At 42.4% G+C, this 15,862-nt stretch overlaps 1 protein-coding gene across 10 annotated transcripts in view; it reads right to left on the bottom strand.

Annotated features, from left to right (window-relative positions):
* Positions 1 to 15,862, bottom strand: part of EMSY (EMSY transcriptional repressor, BRCA2 interacting) — a 140,348-nt gene that overhangs the window by 67,726 nt on the left and 56,760 nt on the right. For 7 of the 10 annotated variants that reach the window (XM_033949278.1, XM_033949288.1, XM_033949285.1 and 4 more), the window contains 5 exons: positions 15,067 to 15,216; positions 14,203 to 14,376; positions 10,736 to 10,872; positions 4,917 to 5,090; positions 1,134 to 1,353 (listed from right to left, as the gene is read on the bottom strand). In XM_033949278.1, the coding sequence (XP_033805169.1) occupies positions 1,134 to 1,353; positions 4,917 to 5,090; positions 10,736 to 10,872; positions 14,203 to 14,376; positions 15,067 to 15,216 (855 nt within the window). The remainder of the gene's footprint in view (positions 1 to 1,133; positions 1,354 to 4,916; positions 5,091 to 10,735; positions 10,873 to 14,202; positions 14,377 to 15,066; positions 15,217 to 15,862) is intronic. The other 3 variants (XM_033949284.1, XM_033949287.1, XM_033949286.1) reach the window with 1 other exon arrangement.

The following is a 15,862-nucleotide window of genomic DNA, read 5'->3' as shown; positions in this document are numbered from 1 at the left end:
TGGTTGCACTTTCTTCTTCTGACTGTGCATCCAATCTTTCTTCCCTTCTATCAGCCTGTATGCTTTCTCTCCTCCACACCTCATTCCCTCCCCCAACTTTTTCTTCCTCTCTCCCTGACCTTTCTTTCTTTTTTTCTGTTTCTCTTCTTTCCTTCTGTTTCCCTGCCTGCCCCCTTTCTTTCTTTCTCCCTGCCGTTCCCCAAGCCACTGCCACTGCCATCAGGGAACAGGACCCACCAATGGATAACAGGCCCCAAAGCCGACGCCGACACATGCTCTCCCTGACGTCAATTCTGCAATCGGAGAGGAAGTTCCGCCCAGCCAGGCAGCGATTGGCTGGCCCGAACTTCCTCTCCGACTGCAGAATTGACGTCGGGGAGAAAAAGACTCATCGGCTCGATAGATTAGATCGCCAAGACAAAGTGAGTCCTGGGTGATCGACTCACTTTGCCTTGGCGAGCTACTGGCGCCCCTGCCTCGGGCCCCCTGTCAGCTCCGGGCCCCTGAATGCAGGACTGGTAGTACTGCCCTGATGGCGGTCCTGCGGCACACCAGGCAACATCTCGCGGCACACTCTAGGGTAGGGTGGGCATGAGCAATTTCCAGGTTCAGAATGGCAGTTACATCTTCTACTGGTAATATCACCATACTACCACTAGGGACATGACCCCTAGCAGTAGTACCATTTTAAACCTGGAGCCAGCATCCTTAGGGTAACGACTGGAGACTGTTCCTGTAGGGCAGGGAAGTCAAAGTCCCTCCTCGAGGGCCACAATCTAGTCAGGTTTTCAGGATTTCCCCAATGAATATGCATGAGATCTATTTGCATTCACTGCTTTCATTGTATGCTAACAGATCTCATGCATATTCACTGGGGAAATCCTGAAAACCCAACTTGATTGCGGCCCTCGAGGAGGGACTTTGACACCCCTGCTGTAGGGCATCCTTAGGATAGACCCAAGGATCCCTACATGGCGGGGGTCTTCAGGAAGTAGATGAATGCTAAATGTCATTAACTGTGATCAACATTTTAAAATTGGGCAATTAATTGCAATTAAAACAATTGATCAAAATAGCAGTTATAAAACAATATTCACTTCTCTGACATTATCAGCACTAAGACTTGGACCTACCATCCATGCCTACTGCAATACCTTGCGAGTTCTGCGAGGATTCGGTGGAGGAAGAGCTGCTGTCTGTGTAGCTCTGTGGATCATCTTTCACCTCTTGGATGGAGGCATTAGTTGCCTCAACTGCCCTGGAAGCTTGCTGCAGGGTCTCTGTCACCAGTTGCCTGGTCTGCTCACTCACCACCGTTGCCTGAAAGGTTACTGGCTTTGGCTTTATCAGGACCTAAGACAGATGACAAATTTATTTTAATTTAAAGGAACTTTATCCTTACAATCTCAAGAAGACATTGAATGCTTGAGTGTTTGGAATGCCATTGGTAGAGGACTACCGTATTTTCACCCATATACCGCGCACACGGGTATAGCGCGCGGGGAACACAAATTTATATTTTAAAAAATTTAATATAGCGCGCACACGCGTATACTGCGCATGCTAAAACCTCCTCCCGCCTACTCCGAACTGGCATCCTCCCCCCCCCCCCGCTCGCTTACCCGAGAGAGCATTTTTTTTTTCATTCGAATCCGGCATTCCCCCTGCGAACCGGCATCCTCCCCCCCGCTCGCGTCACTCCCCCGCGATTCTACATCCCCCCCAGCACCGCAAAACATCTCTTACCCGATTGGGCACCGGCACCAGCACCAATGCACAGGATGTGCCAGTGCCCGAAGATCCTCCCTCGTTGGGTTGGGCTGAGCTGGGCGGTGTGGTGCGGTGCGAGAGAGATCCTCCTTCTTCCTGCGCCGGGCTGGACTAGGCTTTGAGCATGCGCAAATGCTCAAAGCCTAGTCCAGCCCGGCGCAGGAAGGAGGATCTCTCTCGCACCGCACCGCCCAGCCCAGCCCAGCCCAACCCAACGAGGGAGGATCTTCGGGCACTGGCACATCCTGTGCATTGGTGCTGGTGCCCAATCGGGTAAGAGATGTTTTGCGGTGCTGGGGGGGATGTAGGATCGCGGGGGAGGGGGGGTGACGCGAGCGGGGGGGAGGATGCCGGTTCGCAGGGGGGATCCCGGATCGGATTGAAAAAAAAAGTTGTAAAACGCGCTCACACGTATAACGCGCACGGTTATGCACGGTTTGTAAAAATCGTGTATAACGCATGCGTTATATGTGTGAAAATACGGTACATCAAAGTGTTATTTTCCATAATAAAGAGCAGATATTGAAGGTTCATTTAATAAAATACTGCTAGAGTTTTTACATAAAATGTCTTTTTATCATTACTGTATTTGATGACTGGAGAATATTTTCCGATTCTTTTGTGGTAGAAGCACTATTAGAGGGGTTCTAAGGAATCTGACCCCACTTGTTATAATAAGCACACTGGAGACTCTAGTATTACCATGTTTCCCCGAAAATAAGACACTGTCACATTATTATTGGACCCCAAAAATGCACTAGGTCTTATTTTCGGGGAAACTGCTCAATCACAAATCCACAGAATCTTTCTATTCCCCCCTGCCAACTAGCCGAACCCCCGTCAACCCTTCCAACTCTCCCTCCCCATGCCAACCATGAGACCAACATACCATTACCTACTTCCAGGCAGTGTCGCAGCAGCAATCTAAACAGGCTGCTTTGGGCTATCTCACGTCGGGGAGCTCCACTGCCAAGTTGCTGATGATATCATCAGTGATGCGACAGAGGAACGCGTGAGAAGGCCAAAGTAGCCAGTTTAGATTGCTGCCACAATGCTGCCTTTTGGAAGTAGGTATTTCGGTCTTGCGGTCAGCATGGGGAGGGAGAGATGGAAGGGTCTGCTGCGGCATTTAGGAAGATCCCGGTACCAGCAGTGGACTTTTATTTTGCTTTCCCCATCCCAAAAATAAGTGCTTCAACTAGAGCTTATTTTGGGGGTAGGGCTTATATTAAGACCTACCCTGAAAATCATGCTAGGGCTTATTTTCGGGGTAGGTCTTATTTTCGGGGAAACATAGTATTTCTGTACTGATTTATTGTTCTTTTTCAATAAAGCAGACTTGACATAAAATGTCTTTATTAATGTATAATTGCCAAGTGTGAAAGCATAAAAGTTATAGCTATATCATCAAGAAATTTGCTCCATTAATCAAAAACAATAGCAGGTTTGGGGGCCACTGACAGCATATTGTAATGATTAGGCACCTTTTTTCAGTATCTTTGAATATAATATATGTATAATATGCGTGAATCATATTATTGGTGGAAAGGGAGGTGGGGAGGGATTTAAATTTATGTATTTATGATGATAATAGAAAAGATTTTCAAGTGATCTATATGAATCAATTGATGTATTATTGTACACTTGTTGTGAGATGTAAAAATGAATAAAGATTTGGAAAAAAAAACAAACCAACAATAGCAAACTAAGAAAAAAAAGGACTTTGTGTAATAAGTGACTTTGAGGGACCCTAGGATGGGTTTTAAATTTTAAAAAATATATATATTTTATACTCAAGCACAATTATATTCATGGGAAAAGCTTCCAATTCGCATGGTTTTCCTGAACATCCCTACTGTCTGCCTCATCTGAAAAGCACCTCACTGGTGACATTGGCTCAGATGAGAATCTAGAAAGGAATGAGCGACACTGCTACAATAATTTGCCCAGACCTCTCCAAGTCACATCAGTTCATTAACTGGAAGCCTACAGAGATACATTCACTTCTTCCTCCTGTCTTCATCCATATTCCCACCCCAGAAGTCTCATTATGATAGAAGCAGAAGAGATGCTGCTGTTTTAAGCAGACAATGTTGCAAGAGTGAGAAAGGTTTACAGCTAAAAAAAAAAAAAAAAAACTCACTTCAAAGCACTGTTTCGTCTGCTTCCATATTGGTGGTAGGATGCTTACACAGAATATAGTCATAAAATGTTCTAAAAACATGATAAAGTCATGGCATATCTAAACAATAAAACTGGGCAGGATTGGTTAGGATTTGCACAAAAGGCCCCAGTATAGGACACATATGAAAAACTGCATGGCCTTGGCATTCTGTCAGGGAAAGGAATATCTTCTTTGGCACCAAGACACATTTATATATAATTCTAAAAATTAAAATCAGCATTCAGTGTTAAAATATACAACTTTTTTTGTTTTGTTTCTTAACAGTCTATTAAATGCACAGTAAACTAAGAAATATCTTAAGAGTGATCTATTTAGCAATGTATTTGTATTTCTTTATTTATACCCCGCCTTTCCAAAGACGGGTCACAGTAAAATACATACACAAACAGAATCACATACAATTCAAGAAATCAAACATCAATATAACATAATAATAATAATAATAATGTAAAGCCTCCTAAAATTACAAAGAGGCTACCAGTGCCTCCCATCAAAAAAACTATAAATCAAGTCTCATGTTTCAACTTACAGAAGAGATGTTTCTTCAACATTTCCTTAAAACTACTCAAACTTGTAGATTGCTGTCTTAAATATCCTGGAAGTTTATTCCACTCATGAGGACCCACACATGAAAATACGCTAGCTCTAGATACGGCTAGCCATAGCCGTTTCACTGTCGGAATACGTAGGTCATCGTAAGTCACCAAGCGCAACATACGCTGTGGTTCATATGGCAGAATGCTATCCATCAAATCTTTCGCAGCCTCATTATGTATACAAAGATGCACCACAACTATAAGGATTCGATGTTCTAATTTTAACCAATACAAAGAAATATAGCATTTTGTTACGTCTTCTTCTCTGGTGCAATCGGCTTCCAAAAAAATTACAAGCGGTGTGCACCAGTGCCTAATCTTAAACATATGCCCCAAGCGAACGATAACTAATTTCTCACACATACCTGCGTCTTGCCCTGCTGACCATACACAATCTTTGTAGGGATGATTTTGGTGGTTGGCTGAACAGCAGATCCAAACCCCTTTGGTTGCGTCACAATCATCTTGGTGATGGGTCTTGTTGCTGTGATGATGGCTGGCTTGGCACCTGCTGATACGGCCTGAAGCGTCTTCTCACCCTATGGTGAAGACAAAAACCCTTTAAATAAAGGCCTTCATTTGTTTAGATTGAGCATGCCTGCAGCTAAAGTGTCCAAAACGAGTCAACGTAATGGAGTTCTTTGTAAATAGCAGGGGTAGGGAACTCCGGTCTTCGAGAGCCGTATTCCAGTTGAATTTTCAGGATTTCCCCCCAATGAATATGCATGAGATCTATTTGCATGCACTGCTTTCAATGCATATTCATTGAGAAAATCCTGAAAACCCGACTGGAATATGGCTCTCGAGGACCGGAGTTCCCTACCCCTGGTACATTGCAAGGGGGCTGGGGTGCAAAAAAAAAAAAGCGTATTGAACATGAACTATCATGGCAGAATAAAAGGTTATACAGGAAAAACAGACAACACTTATTGAAGACCAGATTTTTTTTTTTTTAATAACTGCTTATTGGTTTCAGTAAATCAGAGAATGAATGGAGAAATAATGTTCTGCCTGCGAGTATACTCTTCTACCAGCAAACGGAGACAGAGAAATAAAAATACTGTGAAGCCTTAGGGCTCCTTTTACTAAGCTGCGCTAACGGTTTTTGCGTGCACTTAGCGCACGATGCATTGCCGAGCGCGCTAGATGCTAACGGCAGCAGTGAGCCGGCGTTAGTTCTTGGCGCGTAGCACACGCTAAAAACACTAGCGCACCTTAGTAAAAGGAGTCCTTAGGGCTCCTTTTACGATGCCGTGTTAGCGGTTTAACGCACACTAATTTGCTGCCGCACTAGCCGCTACCGCCTTCTCTTGAGAGGGCAGTAGTTTTTGGGTTAGCACGCGCTAAAAAGGTGCGTGCGCTAAAGCGGCTTTGTAAAAGCCTTCAGTATTTTGCTAAGCAAGCAAAGCTTACAATGAGTTGGAGCCATAAATTATCTCTTCATTTTTGTTAATTAAGAAATTAAGCATTAATAGTGTGTCATATTTATAAGATGGAAAGAATAATATCGATTCAGAAAGGAAATTTTAATAAATTTCAAGATGTGTGGGGGCCATTGACAACTTATTGTAATGAGTAGGAATCATTTTTCCCAAAATAGTACAAATGAAAATAGGGGGAGGGGGGCTAGTTTTTGATTTTTCACTATTTGATTTGAAAAGAATGATGGACATTGTAATTTGATGTATGGGTTATGTGAGATTTGAAAGGGGGGGGGATTTCTGATTTTTTAGTAATGATTAGATTAATAGAGAAGAATTTTTATATGATATATGGTGATTGGCGGGAGGGAGGGGGTTAAATCTGATTACTTTGTGTATATTTTGATAGAAAATCAAGTGATGTTTTCAAGTGCAAATGTTACTATGTGCTACACTTGTAAGTTGTAAAATGAATAAAGATTTACAAAAAAAAAAAAAACAACCAAACCATTAATAGTTGCAAAAACTGAAACAGTACAAGAATAGAAAACTATTAACAAAATCATGTCATCAGAATAAGGTGGGAATCTGGAATGGTTTGGGTAAAATTCAAGAAAAGAAAATTAGCAGGTAAGATTTTCTCCTTCCTTACATTCTGAACATATATATTTTTATCAGATCAGCAAGTTGGCATGGAGGCTCTATGCAAAAATAACAATGTCATTTGCATAACTCAAGAGCTAAAACTCCAAAGTCCAGATTGTGACACTTTGTATTGCTGCTGAATGTCAAATGGCAAGAGCAAATGCTTTTCTGCCTTGGACGAAGCCAGTTTTGGTCTCTGAAATAAGTAAATATAAAAAATGCTCTCAGCTTTGGCACTAAAATCTTTCAAAAAGCTTAAGACTCCAGTCCAAATTCATCTGGTTCTGCAGTCTTGTTAGAGGAAGTACCTTATAGCCTGTTGAATTTCTTCGGGTGAGCTCAGCATCCAAGAACTTCCTATATGGACTGGAGTCAATTGAGGTTTTGGAAGGCCAACCAAGGCGGCTTCAAAATCTTCTGCAGAAGGAATCAACTCAGTGGTATAAAACTTGTAAAATACCATAGAAAATGTGTTATTCTTTCAGTTGCTTTAACACTTCATCCAAAGTCCAGAGATCTTGAATTCTTGACTCTAGAGACCTTCAGAGAAGGCGACAATAAGAGCATCCCACCATTTGCAATGGCGGTATCTGCTAGGTCATTGTGTTGGCAATATTCGGTAATAGTTATTTCTACAGCTGCTTGAAATCTAGCTTCTTGCAATAAGTTATATTGAATCTTCAGCCCTTATTGAAGGAAGCATTGTGGCATATTGAAGCACTTTTACAATGATGGACTTTTGATATTTATCAGAAGCCTGCTCCAAACTCAATTGGAAGTAAGAAAGTTAAGTCATTTGAGTTGAGACAAAAGAGTTTTCATGTAAATCACAAGACCATCCCCTCTACTCCCTTCAAACTCCGAGAATGCAGAGGTTACCTGCAGCGCAAGTGAATGGAAAACTTCAAAGCTGTGCTCTAAGGCCCAAATCACCTTTGTTCTTATTAGAGCAATTGGAGTTGGTGTGCACGAGCTGTTACTCGCTATTCCAGATGCACCATTTGCCCTTAACCTGGGCAGAAATGCTCTTTCATTGCTGCAGTTTCTTCATGCATCTCCTTGAGTGTTTTTTATACTGTCATGTCAAATCTTTGGAGTTGGATTAATTCTGCAAAGAGTCTGCAGTGTGACATCTCCTCCCTTAACCGATGCAGTTTTATTCAAGAAGACTGGATCTTATCTTTGTTTTTTAATCCCCTGCAGGAGGAACTCCAAAATCCAATTTAGTAGGTTTAGTTCCAGACATATTATATATAACTAGTGTTTAAGCCCGTTACATTAACGGGTGCTAGAATATATGGCTGTCTGTCTTTCTTTCTTTATGTCTCTCGCCCTGCTCCTGTTTCTTTCTTCCTTTCTTTCTGTCTTTCTCCCTCCTGCAATTTTTTTCTCTCTCTCCCTGGCACCCTTTGCCTGTCTGTCTTTATTTCTGTGTCTCTCTGGTCCCCTGCCTGTCTTTATTTCTGTCTGTCTCTCTCCCTAGCCTCCTTTGTCTGTCTGTATTTCTTTCTGTGTCTCCCCCCCCCCACTTTCCTTTGCAGAAGCAGCAGTGCTATTTCCCTTCCCCTCCAGATCCCTGTGAAGTAGTAGCAGCATTTCCCCCCACCCACCCCCCATTCCCTTCTCTCCCCCCCCACTTTCCTTTGCAGAAGCAGCAGCGGTATTTCTCTTTCCCTCCAGGTCCTTGCTGAAGCAGTAGCAGCATTTTCCCCCACCCCCCATTCCCTTCTCTCCCCCCCACTTTATTTTGCAGAAGCAGCTGTGATATTTCCCTTCCCCTCCAGATCTCTGAGAAGTAGTAGCAGCATTTCCCCCCACCCACCCCCCATTCCCTTCTCTCCCCCCCCACTTTCCTTTGCAGAAGCAGCAGTGCTATTTCCCTTCCCCTCCAGATCCCTGTGAAGTAGTAGCAGCATTTTCCCCCACTCCCTTCTCTCCCCCCCCCACTTTATTTTGCAGAAGCAGCTGTGATATTTCCCTTCCCCTCCAGATCCCTGTGAAGTAGTAGCAGCATTTCCCCCCACCCACCCCCCATTCCCTTCTCTCCCCCCCCCCACTTTCCTTTGCAGAAGCAGCAGCGGTATTTCTCTTTCCCTCCAGGTCCTTGCTGAAGCAGTAGCAGCATTTTCCCCCACCCCCCATTCCCTTCTCTCCCCCCCACTTTATTTTGCAGAAGCAGCTGTGATATTTCCCTTCCCCTCCAGATCTCTGAGAAGTAGTAGCAGCATTTCCCCCCACCCACCCCCCATTCCCTTCTCTCCCCCCCACTTTCCTTTGCAGAAGCAGCAGTGCTATTTCCCTTCCCCTCCAGATCCCTGTGAAGTAGTAGCAGCATTTTCCCCCACTCCCTTCTCTCCCCCCCACTTTATTTTGCAGAAGCAGCTGTGATATTTCCCTTCCCCTCCAGATCCCTGTGAAGTAGTAGCAGCATTTTCCCCCACCCACCCCCCATTCCCTTCTCTCCCCTACCATCACTTTCCTTTGCAGAAGCAGCAGCGGTTTTCCCTTCCCCTCCAGGTCCCTGCTGAGTATTAGAAACATTTTCCTCCACCCCCCATTCCCTTCTTACCTTGAGCTGCCCTGCTCCGTTCGGCCCCTCCCCCTTCCCTTCCCGTGTGCTGGCCTGCTGCGGCTGAAGGTTTTTTTCGGCGACTCCTCCTGTTAAAACTCCCCCCCCCTCCCGCAACCGCTCCTGTTCAAAGCGGCCTGCTGAGGTTCGCGGCCGCTGTAACGAACCTCGCAGGCCGCTCTCCAACTCGGTAGCATGTTCCCTCTGACGCGATTGCGTCAGAGGGAACGTGCTACCATGTGGAGAGCGGCCTTCGAGGTTCGTTACAGCGGCCGCGAACCTCAGCAGGCCGCTTTGAACAGGAGCGGTAGCGGCTGTTGCAGGAGGATTGGGGGGGGGAATTCGTGAGCGGCGGCAGGACCATGAGGCGGGATTGAGTTTTTCGGCTTCCCCTATCTGGGGAAACCGCCGTGCCGAACTGAGCTGCGCGTGGGGCCGTAGTAAGCGCGGGGCATGCTGCAGTCTTGGCGGCCACGGACATACGGATCATGGAAGCACGCTGATAAGACTGCGCATGCGCCGCCTACGGTTTTATTATATAGATAAATTTGTCAATCTGACTGAGTGTGAATTAATAGTGCAGATGGGAGGGCAAGAATATTTGTTACAGCTCCAGAAAGTCCAAGTTTCCATCTTGTTCTGTTCACTATTGCCCCCTTCTCTGTACCTTATCTAATTCTGATGCTACTTTTTTGATAAAGAGACCAGAATTGCACATACTACTCAAGATGAGATTGCATCATGTAGTGATACAGAGGCATTATGGTATTCCTTCCATTTCCTAATAATTCCAAGCATTTTATTTGCCTTCTTGGGTGCCATCATGAAGTGATACAGAGGCATTATGGCATTCCTTCCCTTTCTAATAATTCCAAGCATTTTATTTGCCTTCTTGGGTGCCATATGATGGCTCATGTGCAAGGCACAACAAGGTGGAAAGCAAGGAGTCTATGAAGGAAAAAGGTACAGATGATTTTCTTAATGGAAAAATTTATATGACAGGATGCAGGTAGAGACAGAAAAAGTGAATTCATTTATAGGATTAATGCTCTGAAAAGAAAGCTTAGAGCATTTTAGAGACCATGGGCTGAATGTGGAAGAAATCAAATGTAGTTTGTTACATAGAAACATGACGGCAGAAAAAGGCCAAATGACCCATCTTATCTGCCCATCCACAGTATCTCTTGCTCTCTCTGAGAGATCCCACGTGCCTATCCCAGGCCCTCTGGAATTCAGTCTCTGTCTCCTCCACCTCTTCTGGGAGACTATTCCATGCATCTACCTCCCTTTCTGTAAAAAAGAGCCTATCACCTCTTAACTTCATTCTATGCCCTCTCATTGCAGAGTTTCCTTTCAAAAGAAAGACTCGACTCATGCACATTTACATGACGTAGGTATTTAAATGATTATCATATCTCCCCTCTCCCACCTTTCCTCCAAAGTATACAGATTGAGATCTTTAAGTCTGTCCCCATACTTTACGTTCACTGACAATACACTGCTATAGGATCATGGGCATAAGCAAAAACTGCCTTGGTAAACTACTTACTCCAGCATTCAGCAACGTGGTAACAACATTTTTGCCTGGGAGGCCCTGAATAGTTGTTCCTTTCCCTGTTGTCTTCTGCACAACAATGACATTGGGTTTGGAGGTTATTGGGATGGTAGTTATCTTTGTTGTAGTTCCTTAAAGAAGATAAAAAGCTGGTTACTAGAGACACTTTAAAAAAAAAAAAAAAGAAGAGGCTGGAACTATGTTGAGCAAATTTAGCTTCCTCACAAAAATTTGTAGACTAAGTGCAAGCGCACATACAGACAAACTTCACACATTTTGAGGAAATCAACATTATGTGATAAAAAAAATAACTGTAGGGAATACACTTTCCCCTCCGTATTTACGGATTCACTTATTTGCGGTTTTAAATTTTAAAAAAAATGCATTTTCATTTTTCAGGCTATATTAAGCCCTGTAAGCCTCCCCCCCCTTAAACCTTACCTGGTAGTCTAGCGGGTTTTCAGGCAGGAGCGATCTTCTCACGCTCCTGCCCTGTGCAGATTGCTCACAGGAAATGGCTCGAGAGACTACAGGAGCTCAAGGCAGCCATTTCCTGTGAGCAATCTGCACAGGGCAGGAGCGTGAGAAGATCGCTCCTGCCTGAAAACTCGCTAGACCACCAGGTAAGGCTTAAGGGGGGGCTTTCAGGACTTAAAATAGCTGGGGTAAGCGGGGGTTAGGGGCAGAACCGGCCCGAATATTATTTGCGTTTTTTTAATATTCGTGGGCCAGCTCTGCCCCTAACCCCCGCAAATACGGAGGGGGGAGTGTACATGGAAAAGTTTTATTTTTAAATAATTAGGATTGCACATGACAGTGCACGGTTACTTTAAAATAATCTTTGCTTATAATGCTCTGACAAAAAACTAAAGAGGTTAGGGCTCTTCAGCTTGGAAGAGAGACGGTTGAGGGGAGATATGATTGAAGTCTATAAAATTCTGAGTGGTGTAGAATGGATACAAGTGGATGATTTTTTTTACTCCATCAAAATTCACAAAGACTAGGGGGACACTTGATGGAGTTACAGGGAAATACTTTTAAAAACAACAGAAGGAAATAAATATTTTTTCACTCAGAGAATAGTTAAGCTCTGGAATGAATTGCCAGAGGTTTTGGTAAGAGCGGGTAACATAGCTGGTTTTAAAGAAAGGTTTACACAATTTCCTGGAGGAAAAGTCCATAGTCTGCTATTTTTATTTTTTTTTTATAATTCTTTATTCATTTTTGTAAGTTACAACAAGTGTATCAATTAAACTCATATAAAACTTAAAGATACACACTTGATTAACTCACATATTAGCATCAAATTTAACATTTCATCAGGAAATTAGTATTCTATAATGTTAAAATATTATGTAAGAAATCTAAATTTATATAATTCTTATTGAATATAATAATCCCCCATCCCTCCCTCCCTCCCAATTCAATAATACATAAAATCATCTTTATTGTGAATTCATTCAAATATTGATATATTATGTAATAATCAGAAATAAAATCCCACCCCTTTTCCCCTCTAATCAAATATCTTATCATGGGAAAAGTTAATCATTCATTACAAAAATCTGTTAACGGTCCCCAGACTTTCTGAAATTTACTCACATAACCTTTTTGCGTTGCAATGGTGAGTTCCATTTTGTACATATGACATACAGAATTCCACCAGAAATTGTAATTTAACCTGTCATATTTTTTCCAATTGTATGTTATTTGTTGTATTGCTATTCCAGTTAAAATAAACAAACAGTCTGCTATTGAGAAAGAAATGGGGGATGCCACTGCTTGCCCTGGATCGGTAACATGGAATGTTGCTACTTCTTGGGTTTTGCCAGGTACTAGGGACCTGGATTGGCTACTGGGCTAGAAGGACTATTGGTCTGACTCAGAAAGGCTATTCTTATGATATTTTCTTAAGGCACTGAGAAGGGTTCCAACTTGACAACCCAAGAAAGACACTGCTGCAACTGATCATGTAGGAAGTGGCTTACCAACTTTCTGCCTCTGACTTGGCCCTAATAAGCCAACATCCAGAAAAGATTGACTACTCTCTTGCACAATTTCAACACTATTATAACTATTATCTTTGAAAAAGTACAGTGGGTTGTAGAGAGACCAAATGGTAATTGGAATTGATAACAGTGCCCTGAACAGCAAATCCCCAAAAATCTTTGATGGACCGTACAAAGCAGAATATGAAGATATGTTTCCCCGAGGTCTAAGGTGCTCAAAATTTCTCCTCGACACACCAAAACAGTTATATTTCTATTCAGAAATATAGAATATGAAGCACCAGATTTACCGCTTCACCTTTAGGGAGAACAACAGGTGCCCTCTTTCTTGAAGTCTACAAATTAGATGGCGTTCTGAGCTATACCCAAATTTTTCTATGGCACACAATTACTGCTGCCAATCAAAACAGTTTTTTTCAAAATGGTCTTTAATGGAGCACCACAGGGCCCGGTTTACAGCTTTTTCTGTTTCTATCTGCTGGTCGAGAGGCACAAGTTATTCTGGACTGGAATGGTGGAGGAAAAAGTTATCACTCTTTCACAACAGCTGGACACTCTCCACACAGGGACTTTTCCACCTCACTCCCAGAGCTGGTTCGGAGAGCAGAACCAGGCCCAGGAGTCAAATTAAGGACTCCTACCAAGCAGCACAAAGCATGCCTACTGAACCACTGGACCTATTCTGAATTTGTTTAACTGAACCCCTTCACCTCCCTATTTGCCATTCCATCAAAAGTCACATTCACCAGTATTATACTGGTTCACGTCAGCAGCAATGTCAGAGTATGCCACAGAGCAAAAAGACCAGGCTCTTCTCTGATTAGATAGATAGGCTAAACAAATTAAATAGAACAGACATGATAAGTACTAATTCTCTTGCCCTTGTTTTAAATCAATACTTGGGTTGGCCCCTACGTATCTGGTCTCTCATTTTAGACTGAACTGCAGTAACAGGCCTACTCGTGGAATTCACATGTTCACTTATCCTACAATAAAGGCCTGTCGATATAAAAGATTCTTAGATAGAACTCTTGCTTTCCAGGTGGGTAAACTGAATGAATGGTTGGGTAATATCATTACGCACTCCTCATCCTACTTCAGTTTTAGAAAATTAATAAAAACAAAATTATTTAATCAATTTGTAAGTTAAGATTTTACTGTTCTTTTTACTTTCACATTGTATGTACGTACTGATGATTTTATATTGTGTTTTATTCCCCGAATGTCCAGCACTTCTTGTTGTAAACCACCTCGAACTATTATGGCTTTGGCAGTATATAACAATAAAATTATTATTAAATTATTAACTCAAATTCCTTAATTTCTTGCTGTCGTATCTTTCCTGTGCACATTTTGCCTCTTCTGTTACATCCCCACGAAAACGACACGCTCAACAAAGGCAATGGCACCTTCATGCTACAACTCATCAATTAAATAAATGTAAAAACCTACCAGATACAATATTGCTGCTGATAATCTTCCCTCCCAATGTGGCCAGGGATTTAGGTACCACTGTAATGATGCTTCCGCTGGTTGTTTTCACATACGTTGCACCTCCTGGGGTAGTGGCCATGCGAGCCCCAAGGGTGGAGCTCACTGTGGGTCGGGTGTAGGTTGTCTGGGTTCCTGGTTAGGCAAAGTGAAGCACACAGCAAAAGAATGGGAAGTCGCATTCTAGATTCAAACATCTGCTTAACTACACAAGGATATGGCCCAGAAAACTACTCAATAACCCCAGTCCTGAAACATATGCAAATCTCAATTATCTTCATATTGTGGATATCTAAAACAAATTACATTTGGCTTTATATTAATCACTGAAATACAAAAGAATTCCTTGATTGGACACTATCCTTCCAGGCAGGCACCTGGAACAAAACATTAAGCGCCCTCCTCTTAAATTCTCCTTCATACCAATCCTTCAGAAAATCTCTAAAATCCCACTTATTCAATAAGTTTATCTGATCCTTCGAAACCCATCCATCCCACTTACATTCCCAACACACACACCCTCCTACCTGCACCCCCTCCCCTCCTATTTCCCCCTCTAAACCAATACTGTAATCTTCATTTGCCACGAAACCTACAGTATCCATACTGTATTTCGACTTTACTGTATACCGTCTTGAACTGAATAGGTATGACGGGATATAAATAAAGCTATTATTATTATTATTATTAAGTAAATGCTGTGCTTTAACAAGCCCATAAACATGTATAGAGAATAGAAATGACCAAAGACCAGATTATTTTCCTTCTTAAAGGCTGAATTCCTAATAATCCTATTTATCTAAATTAGTTCTTCGGCCTACTTACCACTGGGTGTAGTCACCAGCTTCGTTGTCATGATAGCTCCATTACTGCTGACCACCATGATGGGCGAGTTGCTGCTGCTGGGTAAGGTGGCAGTCATTGGCTTAGGGAGAATTTTACTAGGCTGTACTTGCTGCGTGATGATCTTAACACCTGGGAAGGGGAAAAGTCAGAGGCAAAAGTTCAACACAAGTTAATCCAGCCAACTGTTGCCCTATTAAGCTCCTGAATTTGTTGATGTTTGTGATTAAAAAATGTATGGGTGGCTTTTTTTTTTATTTGTAATAATTTTTACTAGCAATCAGCAAACTAAACCATTCTGTTATAAAGTGAACAATATTATAGCTTCAATTAGAGCACAAGTTCTCAACATTATTACTTTTCTTCAATTAATATTATCCCCCTCCATGGGTTAACTTTTTGAAAAGGTGGATGGGATAGAATCTCCAATTCAAGGGACCATCAACTCAGTATCCCATTTCTAGATGTGGTCAATCCAGGTCACAAGTCCCTGGCAAAAGAATAAAACAGATTTTCTTTTATTCTGCTTATTCAGCATAGAATTTTCCCCAAGTCCATCTTAAAACTTATCTTTTAGGAAATAATCCAAACTTTTTTTTAAAACCTTGTTAAGCCAACTGCTTTTACCACATTCGCTGGCAACAAACAACACGTTGAGTAAAATATTTTCTCTGGTTTAAATCTACTATTCAGTAGTTCATCGCATGCCCCCAAGTCCTAGTAATTTTTGGAAAGAGTAAACAAGCAATTCGCACTTACCTGTTCTACTCCGAGGTCA

This window comes from Geotrypetes seraphini, chromosome 6 (assembly GCF_902459505.1).
Source record: "Geotrypetes seraphini chromosome 6, aGeoSer1.1, whole genome shotgun sequence".
Lineage (NCBI taxonomy): Eukaryota > Metazoa > Chordata > Amphibia > Gymnophiona > Dermophiidae > Geotrypetes > Geotrypetes seraphini.
The sequence above is the reverse complement of the archived record's forward strand: the minus strand, read 5'-3'. Positions and strand labels throughout refer to the sequence as shown.